The following is a 10,354-nucleotide window of genomic DNA, read 5'->3' on the forward strand; positions in this document are numbered from 1 at the left end:
AGCAAGCAAGGAATTGTGGTGATTCTCATCTATGTGGATGATATCATCATCACAGGGAGCAATAAGGAAGGTATCATCTCTACTAAAGCTTTTCTTAAATCTAGCTTTGATATTAAATATTTGGGTGAGCTAAAGTACTTTCTAGGGATAGAAATATGCCGCTCTAAAGAGGGGCTTTTCTTATCTCAAAGAAAGTACACACTTGATCTTTTAAATGAAGTAGGAAAGCTTGGAGCAAGAGTAGCTAAGACACCACTTGAAGAGGGTTACAAAGTTTTGCGTGAGTCAAGTCAGCCAGTATATGCAAGCACCAAAGGTTCACCATTGGAACATGGTGGAGAGAATCATGAGATATCTAAGGGAGGCTCCTGGTCAAGGTGTTTGGATGGGTTGCAACAAGAGCACTGAAATTGTGGGATACTGTGATGCAGATTGGGCTGGAGATAGAGTGGACAGGAGGTCTACTACTGGTTATTGCACCTTCATAGGAGGCAATCTGGTTACTTGGAAGAGCAAGAAGCAGAAGGTGGTATCATGTTCAAGTGCTGAGGCAGAATACAGAGCAATGAGGAAGCTGACCAGTGAGCTCATTTGGATCAGAAACTTGCTAAGGGACTTAGGCATAGAGACAACAACACCAATTACAATGCACTGTGATAACCAAACAACCATTCATATAGCTTCAAGCTCAGTGTTTCATGAGAGGACAAAGCATATTGAAGTGGATTGTCACAAGGTTAGACAAGCTGTGGAGCAGAAGATCATTCTACCTTGCTACACTAGAAGTGAAGACCAGCTAGCTGATATCTTCACCAAAGGAGCAAGCACCAAAGTCTGTGAGTTCATCCATCCAATATTGGGACTCATAGACTTGCCTAGATCATGATCCTCTTAAGCCATGAAGCATCTACTCTTTTTCCTCTTGTGTGTTTTTGTCCCATTGGGTTTTTTCACACAAGAGTTTTTAATGAGGGATGTCTTCATGGGTTCCAAGCTCAACCATACCTTATGGTTAAGCTTGAAGGGGAGTATTGACATAAACATATAACCAGACTTGAGAACAAGTCACCAGACTTGAGAACAAGTCACCAGACTTGAGAACCAGACTTGAGAACCAAACTTGAGAAGCAGCCTTGCAAGTTCAAACTCGTCCAAGATGTGTTCAAAGGTCAACCAGACCGTTGGCAAGATCAGAGACAAGTTGGAATTCTAAATTAGTTAAAGCCACATGATCTATTTAGAGGATAGTGGAAGAAAAAGCTGTTGAGGTGTTGTCCTTTTCAGCTCATCTTGCAGCACCATTCTTTATTTTTTCTCTCTTTGTTTGTATCCCATCTCTGGGCCTTAAAGTATTGTAACATTGTGAACTAAATGAATTAAGGAAACAGAAAATCCTTCTTTTACTCTTTCTCTCTTACTCTTGAGTTACTCTCTCTCTCTCTCTCTCTCTCTCTCTCTCTCTCTCTCTCTCTCTCTCTCTCTCTCTCTCTCTCTCTCTCTCTCTCTCTCTCTCTCTCTCTCTCTCTCTCTCTCTCTCTCTCTCTCTCTCTCTCTTGAGCATTATCTCTCTTGTTCTTCATTTTCTTACAAAGAGCACCATTAGGACTTTGATATATAATGCCTGAATCTGTTCCTTAAGAACATTTATGCGCTTGTTAGTATTAATATGGTTCTGGCTTTTCCATTTACACAAAGCATTTTGACATCTTTCTATAATTTTGTAGAAAGCTTCAGGAGATATATTCATGCATTCATTGACCCATACCTCCTGAATAATCTTCTTAACTTGAGGCTCAAATCTCCACCAGTTATCATATTTGAAAAGACTTCATTTGCCATACTTTTCGTCATCAGTGGATAGCAATAATGGTTTGTGAACTGAGCCTATCAAAGGTAATAATCTAACATGTGCAGTTGGATATAAATTTAACCGGTCACAACTGCCATTGCTCTACCAATTTTTGATCTTATTTGATTATGAGATCTATTCCCTAACCAAGTGTGAAGCCACATATTGTTTTTAGATCGTGCAAGCAAGAGGTGGACCTGAATAAGGAGAATCGTGCAAGCAAGAGGTGGACCTGAATAAGGAGAAAGAGGCTTCTGGTCTTATTATGCCACCTTCCTTCTCTTCATTGCCTCTGATCTCATTAAAATCTCCAGCACTAATCTTGGCCTCTGTTGATATAAACATGCAGCAGAATCAGATATAATTTGCTCCCATAACATTTTCCTGTACTTCAACTCTGGATTTCCATATATATAAGATAAACAAAAAACATCACTTCCATCTTCTACATACATGTATGTCCTATTTAAGGCTGTAGTCCCCAAAAATTTCAACTTGACTTGTTGTTCATTCCACATGATCGCAAGTCCCCCATTACTGCCTTTAGCTGAGACACAAACGAGTTGTGTGATTCATTGATTACCCTATTTACATAGCTGTCTACATTCTTAGTTTCTATGACAGACACAATATCATGTTTGTACGTTCTCTTGATGTCTTGGAGATGGGGAATTGTCAAGGGGCTTACCAACCCTTGACAATTCCATGGAGGATCCTCATATCACTTGTAATGATTTAAGAAGAACCCCCAAAATTTACTGTTGTGAGTGAGGGTGAGACTGCTCTGTCTCAATCCCTTTTCTTTTTGTCGAGAAGTTGATTCACTTGTACGTGTGTCTTATTGTTGAATCTATTGAAATAGTTCCTTTCAATCCCTTGCAAGAGCTATTATCATGTATCTCCAAATCAATAGTATCTTATGCAGGCAATCAACATCAGTTGTTCTGATTCGGAGAAGAAGATGACTTCCTTATCGAATTCTTTCAACCTATAAACCATAAGATTCAACAAAGATTGAAGAGTAATTGCTTGATATGAGATTGAAAACAAGATTAATTTTGATTGAATTGAAATTTTTAAATCGAATTTTTGGTTAAATTTTTTTTCTTAGGAAAATTGTAGTAGCCTCGCCAAGAAAAGAGAAAAAGGAGTAATCAATTTAGCGGACTTGATAGTTGTTTACTTTCTACTTGTTATTTATGAGTAATTTATTCCCTCTTTTTTCGTAGTCAATTTTCCTTTTATAACATTAACATACATCATTGTTCCAAGATAATGTTATGGGAATTTGTTCTAGCATATTTATTTACTTTAAACCATCTCCAATGGTTTATTCTATTTTTTCCTCTAAACTAGAATAATTCTATAATAGAGTTGGATGTTGCTCTAATAGTACTCTATTTTAGAGTGAAAAATAAAGTGATGAACAAAAAATAAAAAAATTACTCTATATATAGAGTAAAAAATAGGTTTCCACTATTATAGAGTAGAAAATAGAGTACTATTGGAACATTTTTACTCTAAACTCTATTTTAGAGAAAAAAATAGAGTGTGATTGAAAATGCTCTTAGTGCTTGTTTTAGTATCAAATAAAGTAATTGGATTTTTTGTACTATCAAAATGTGAAAGTCGCTTTGGATTTTTGTTGTCTGCAGAATCCAATATTTCTGAAGATAGAAGATCACTGTAGATTCTTTATCTCTCTTGCTTTTTTTTGTTAAAAAAAAACAGAAAGTGCAAGGCAAAGGCTCCGTTCTGCATCTATCCAGTTTTATCCCAAGCGCGTGTTCTTTAAATATTCGATAAGATAGTGTATGTGAGATACACGCTCTTATTCACGTGGTGATTAAACAGAACCACTTGCCTTCGTGTCCATTTAAAGCACCCACATTAGTGAACCCAGTGAAAAGGTTCACAAAGTATTTTTTATTTTTTTATTTTTTTGTTTGATTTTTAGTTTTAAAAAAAAAAAGAAAAAAAATTAATCGGACCAATCGCGGACCACCACGTGCCGTGGGGTCCGCGCTACAGTGATGAACCCGGTTCACTGGGAAAAAGTGGAAAGAGACAAGTTCATCACTATTCATTATTTTAATATTTTTTTTTTGGAATCTGTGTGAATCCTTCATAAGTTCCATAAGTTCACTAATAGGGGTGCTCTTATTATCTTGTTTATTTCTCTTTTTTAGGTCAGCTAAAATATCTGATTTCTCTTGAGTGTAACATAAAAGAACACCAAATCGATAAACGAAGAAAAGCTTCGGTTGATAAAATTAATTTGGAAAAATTGTTTAAGTGAAGGGGAACGGAGCGGCGGAGGAACGTGGCAGAGGAGGCGGAGCAGGGAGGAGAAGATCCGGCAATGTGGGAGAAAATATTAAAACCTAGCTACCCTAGCTTTGCTTGAAGTGAGGCGGTAAGGAAAAGGGCTTGGGATGTTATCACATTTCAGGTTCGATCTACCTGCGATACGAAACTAAATCACATTTTCCTGGTCACTCTACACGGATATGGGCTACTGTATTTCAATCCATTTGAATATCCGGAAGAAGATCTATCGGTGGGCTGCACCTTCCACGCAGAGGTTAAATATGTGTCTAGATTTAGTTTTAACTTTAAAAAAAAAAAAAAAAAAAAATTAAAACCTAGCTGAACTGGTTGGATCCGTCGGAATCCGATCAGCCACCCAAGTTGGTAATTTTAAAATTCGTTAATCAATGTCATCATTATTAAAGAAAGGAATAGAACGGGCCCGAACAAAAGGCCTTTCCAAATCAATTCATAAAATATTTCCTTAATTAATAACTTCCTCTTTCTTAACAATTTTATAAATTTCCGATTTATAGATAATTTACACCCTAACTTTCGTATATAATTCCTTAGAAACATCGTTGAACCAAAAACCGAAGGCAGCAACCCTATCCCCCCCTCTCTCTACATACACACAGGTATTTATCAGATGGCGTGTATCTAGGTTTAGCTCTGATCATCTTGCAATTGCGTTTTGATTTTATAATTCTGACTTTTTGTAATGGTTTTTTTGGCAAAGACCGAGATGAAATCAAGAGATACCTCTCTTGTCCTGCGTCGTCTCCGTCCATTGGCGGGATCGTTCAGATATTACCCATACACGAGGTCAGTGTAGTCCCTTGGCTGTCACGGTATAATTAAGTCGAATAGAATATTGGCTTATATATATTGTTTGTTGTTTTGTAGGACTTTCTCAGGGAAAGAGGATATAAAAGCTGAGGTTATGCGGCTAGGAGTTGAATTCTCCGTACATGTGGCTCAATCAATGCTCTTGTTGTGTGATGACATTCCTACTCTGTCATGGTTCTGCTATATGTTATGGAAAGGTGTTATAAGGGGCCAGAATCACGTGTTGGAAAGGCTGCTTCGTGTTATGCATTTTGTCTACTCAAAATATATCAAACCCAAGAGGACGGCGACGAGTCAGGATTGTGGAAACTCTGTCCAATGGGAATTAATCAGGAACACTTGGAAGCATTTCGCTGATGGAGTCATAATCTTAAATCGCTTTGATTGGTTTCTTAGAACAAACATTACATATTTTGATGAGCGCCAACTATCATCGGCTATTGATAAATACAAGCAACAAGTGCTGGAGAAGCTAGATGATAAATTGAGGTCCCTTTCAGAGGTGAATGGGTTTGCCAAGGTGACGATAGAGTCTAATATTTCTGCCTTGTGGAAATCTCTGTTTGACGATGGTGAAACAATATCCAGAGCGGTGGAGAGTAGGTTTCTTAGAGATTTGTTTATGCCTATTTTTCGCAAACCATTGCCTAGGGATATACTGGCAATGCCAGTAGTATCTTCTCCTTACATTCTAGGGAAGAATTTTGAAACGGAGGAACTGAAAGAGGAGTCCGTGCGATTAGGAGTTGAGCTCTCCTTATACGTGGCTCAATCCATGTTCTCCTTGTGTGATGACATTCGTACTATGTTATGGTTTTGTTATAGGTTGTGGCGAGATGCAAAAGCGGGCGCCATTAATGAAGGGCATGTGATGGATAGGTTGCTTCTAGTTATGCATTATGTCTACACAAAATATATCAAACCGACGAATGGGGTATATCAGATTGATGGCAACAATTCGGCTCGGTGGGGAGTCATGTGGGAGACTGACAAGATTATTGGTTATCAATTTCGTATGTTGAATTGTACTGTCTACTTACTCAAAGCGGGAGGAACATGTGGCCGAGAGGCTACGTCGTCTCCTGTTGAAGAAGGGGTGAAAAAGCTTGTGGAGACGTTGGAGTGTGTGAGAAGTGTTTCAAAAGCTTATGGGTTTGCGAGGGATGCAATGGAGACTGACATTTTAGACATGTGGAAGTCTCTCTTTGACACAGAAGCTAAGGAAGCAAGACACACACTGAGAGCCATAAAGCAGGGAATTATCCATGACTTGTTTCTCCCTCTATTTAACGAAGCACCGTAGGGACTAGTTTCACTTGTTAAATTTCTGATAATTTTATTTTTTATTATTTTCATTAATATTCTTCTGTTGTTTTGGAGATTAACTATTGAGACTGTGTCGCGAGTCCTGGCTATATACAGTTTATTTTATCTCATCCAACATAAAGGTAAGAAAGAAGAAAAAGAACACTATACAATTTCGTAGAAAGTAATTATAAATTAGCCGATGAATCTCGATAACGAAGATTGATTATAAAAGTAATTATACTGACGCCTTGTCGTCCTCCCTCTGAGAAACATAATAGCTGAATAATCTACTATAAATAAAATTACATCATCCAAAATATTCCATGCAAACAAATTAACACATCAGCCATATCATTTAAAACAACTTCAGTTTGATTGTCGTTCTTTTTGTGTCAACGTCTTCAGGGATATAACTCAAACGATTCCTCTTTCTCCCTTTTTTTCCTGCTCTGCAAAACGTATTTTCGATGAACCTTTTTTCGTCAAGCTTGATCCTAATTTGAGTTGGTTAATAAAACTTCTTCTTCGGAATACTTTTCTCAGACCAGCAAATTTAATCAACCAATTAGAAAGAGCTATCTCATATTAAAACCATGTCATTTCTAAAACAAAAAAAAATAAAATCTGCACAGACTAATTCTAATTATTCCAGTAACCTTTCATTTTTTTTTTTTGAACATCTGGATTGATATTAATCAAAAGTGTTTGAAACCCAAGAACACAAGGCAATGCCTTCTACCACAAGGTAGGAAATTTGAAAAAAAAATAAAGCAAACACCACTCTAAATAAGAGTCATAAGTCGCTTCTATTCCTTTCTCTCGCAAGCCGCTCATGAAGCCAGGAAGGACCTCCCAAAGCTAGGTAAGATTGAAACTTTCCATCTCTCAGCACACTTCTTGCTATGTCACGGGCAATCCCGTTCGCTGATATTTTCTCTCCTTCAAAAACCACCATAGTAAACTTCTCTTTGAGTTTCATCACTTGGTGCAGCAAATCCCTGTATCGAGGCCATTGAAGGGGTGATTTAATAGCTTCCATCACCTCGTTGTAGTCCGATGCAATGATTACTTTTGTGATTCCTATATCACTTAGACTCATCAGGGTCCAGATTACACAGCGCAGCTCAACGACCATTCGATTGGGTGCATGGATGAGCACGTCCCTTGCATGATGAGACACATTACCAGACTGATCTCTTGCAATCCAAGCTATCCCACTGTGAAGGTGTGCATTCCTCCAATTGGCGTGGATATTGCATTTGATTACTCCATTCTCAGGCGGTGACCAGCTATCACAACTTAGCAGACAATGTCCCTTCGCACTATCTCATGGTGGAGCAGTGTTCAACAAAAACCATTGGTCAACTTCGTTTACCATATCTCTAAGTAATCGCTCCATGGATTCTTGAGTTTCAGCATACACGATGGAGTTCTTGTTCTTCCATACTAACCACAACATCCAAGGAACAAAGTGTACTAAAGTCTGCGGTCTGCTCTTATCCTCCATTAAATTAAAAACAAACACCAAATTTTCTTCAAGAGAGCGTTGTAGTGACGCAACAGGGAGCCGGTTTCTTGCATCAGACCATACCCGAGTGGCTACTGAGCACTGGTACAGGACATGATTGATAGTTTCTGAGCCGCCTTGGCATAATTTACACATAGTATCCACACCAAGACCTCTGGAGTTTAGCCGCTCAGCAACAGCTAAAGCTCCTGACACGGCTCTCCAAAGAAACATTTGAATCTTTGGTAGTATAGGAATTTTCCATATTCTTCTCTTCAATGCATTCCGAACCTGTTCCTCTGGAGGAATCGGTCCTGCCACCAACGACTTTGCTTTAGCGAGCATCTCGTAGCCAGTCTTGACTGTGTAAGCCTTGTGCCTTGAGTGAGCCCATACATAACAATCATTAACTTCTCCTGGCACCATTTGTTTAATTCTACGAACCTCATTCGGAGGGAATAGCTCTGTTAACCACAAATCATTTCATTCACCTGGGCTGTCAAATAGCGATGAGACCTTAAGATTAGCATCAATGAGCAATTGTCGATTGACAGGACGCCTCAAAACATCGTCCATGATCCAGTTCTCACTCCAGATTGATGTCGATCTCCCATTGCCAATGGACTTAATGAGTCCCTTCGTCAGAAGCTCACGCCCAAACATAATGCTTCTCCAAGCATATGAAGGTATATAACCCTTACCACACTCCAAGAAATCCTTGTTAGCATAGTATCTACCTCTGTAAACTTGTGCTAGAAGGCTCTGTGGCTCGTTTAGAAGTTTCCATGCTTGTTTCGCCAACAAGGCTTGATTAGAATCCTCAACGTCCTGGAAACCTAAACCACCAAAGTCCTTCGGCATACAAAGCTTTGGCCAAGACACCAAATGTATATTTTTCTCATCACTACACTCATTCCACCAAAAGGCCACCATTGCACTCATAATCTTTTGAAAATTGTGCTTCGTCAATCTGAAACAAGAAATAGCGTAGACAGGAAGAGCCATAGCAATTGGCTTAAGGAGTATCTCCTTTCCTCCAAAAGAAAGCGTTTTGGCATACCATCCACTAAGTCTTTTACCAAGTTTCTCACCTATAAACGCTAGTAACTTCTGTTTCGAACCACTGAAACATTCTGGGAGTCCCAAGTAAGTACCAGCTCCACCCTCATTCTCCATCTCTAGTAACCCGGCAATCAGGCGTTTCATCACATGATCAGTGTCAGCACCAAACGTGATTGAGGACTTATGAAAGTTAAAATCTTGCCCTGATGCTTTGCCACACAACTCTAAACAGTGTATAAAGCTGGTACATTCTTTCAGTGTCGCTCTGCATAGAAAGAGGCTGTCGTCAGCGAACAATAAGTGTTGTATAGAAGGATAGTTTCTCGTTAGTCGCATTCTGATGATGTTACCCTCTCCAGTTCAGCTCTGTTCATCACATGCACCAATGCTTCTACGCATAAGATGAAAAGGAATGGAGACAACGGGTCACCTTGTCGTATACCGCGTTCCGGTGTGATCCTCCCATACGTCTGACCGTTAAAGAGCACTATATAAGTAACCGATCGGATACACAACATAATCCACTGAATCTACTTGCCGTCAAAACCCATTCTCTGAAACAAAACTTCCAAGAAATCCCACTCTACTCTGTCATAAACTTTTGACATATCTGTTTTGATCGCAATGTAGTCTCCTTTGCAGTTCGGGTTGGTTTTAAGGCCATGTACCATCTCATGCGCTATCAGTAAGTTATCGGAGATCAGTCTGCCTGCAACAAAAGCTCCTTGGGTTGGTGATACCAAGAGAGGAAGAATGCCTTTCAAGCGTGCACATAAGATATTAGAGACAATCTTGTACGAGACTGCACATAAGCTGATTGGCCGTAAGTCCGTCATGAGAGAAAGGTTAGGTTTCTTTGGTAGTAGACAGAGCTGGGTGTAGTTCCAGTCTTGGGGTATAGCTCCCTCCATGAAGAACTTCTTCACCTCTTCCACGATTTAAGGTCCAGTGATAGACCAAAATTTCTGAAAGAAATGACCTGTCATACCATCTGCCCCGGGAGAACTATCACTCTTTATTGCTTTCACCGCTCTCCTTATCTCTGCATCAGTAACTGGCTTGATCAGTCCCTCATTCATACGATCTGTCACCCTTGGAGAGAAACCTTGAAGAAGTTCTGAAGCATCAGTGGGCTGGGTTGAAGAGAATAACTCAGAGAAGTACTTTATCGCTATATCTCCTTTAGCTTCTTCTGATGTGTGCTCAACTCCATCCGTATCTGTGAGACTCGGAATGTTGTTCTTCATTTTCCTCGTCTTAGCCCAACCATGAAAGACTTTAGTGTTCTTATCACCTGACTGTAACCAGTTTTTCTTGCTTTTGAGCTTCCAAAACTCTTCCTCTTCTTGAAACAATTTAGCCAGTTCCAGCTTCAGATAAACGATTCTCTGAATAGTAAGAGCTACCTTCTCCTCTTCCTCCTCTAACTCGGTCTGCAGTTTTGATATCATCTTTTTTGAATTGCTGAC

General features: G+C 39.3%; 1 protein-coding gene across 2 annotated transcripts; it reads left to right on the forward strand.

Annotated features, from left to right (window-relative positions):
- Positions 1 to 4,534: 4,534 nt before the first annotated feature.
- On the forward strand, positions 4,535 to 6,444 carry LOC106420682. 2 transcript variants are annotated; one of them, XM_048752606.1, is made up of 4 exons: positions 4,535 to 4,797; positions 4,899 to 4,984; positions 5,066 to 5,528; positions 5,834 to 6,444. In XM_048752606.1, exons 2-4 carry the CDS (start codon positions 4,905 to 4,907, stop codon positions 5,864 to 5,866), a joined length of 576 nt encoding a protein of 191 aa, XP_048608563.1. In that variant the 5' UTR covers positions 4,535 to 4,797; positions 4,899 to 4,904; the 3' UTR covers positions 5,867 to 6,444. The 2 variants fall into 2 exon arrangements, with proteins under 2 accessions (XP_048608563.1, XP_013716977.2); XM_013861523.3 differs by having other exon boundaries at positions 4,537 to 4,797; positions 5,066 to 6,444.
- Positions 6,445 to 10,354: the final 3,910 nt, after the last annotated feature.

This window comes from Brassica napus, chromosome C3 (genome assembly GCF_020379485.1).
Source record: "Brassica napus cultivar Da-Ae chromosome C3, Da-Ae, whole genome shotgun sequence".
Taxonomy (NCBI): Eukaryota; Viridiplantae; Streptophyta; class Magnoliopsida; order Brassicales; family Brassicaceae; genus Brassica; species Brassica napus.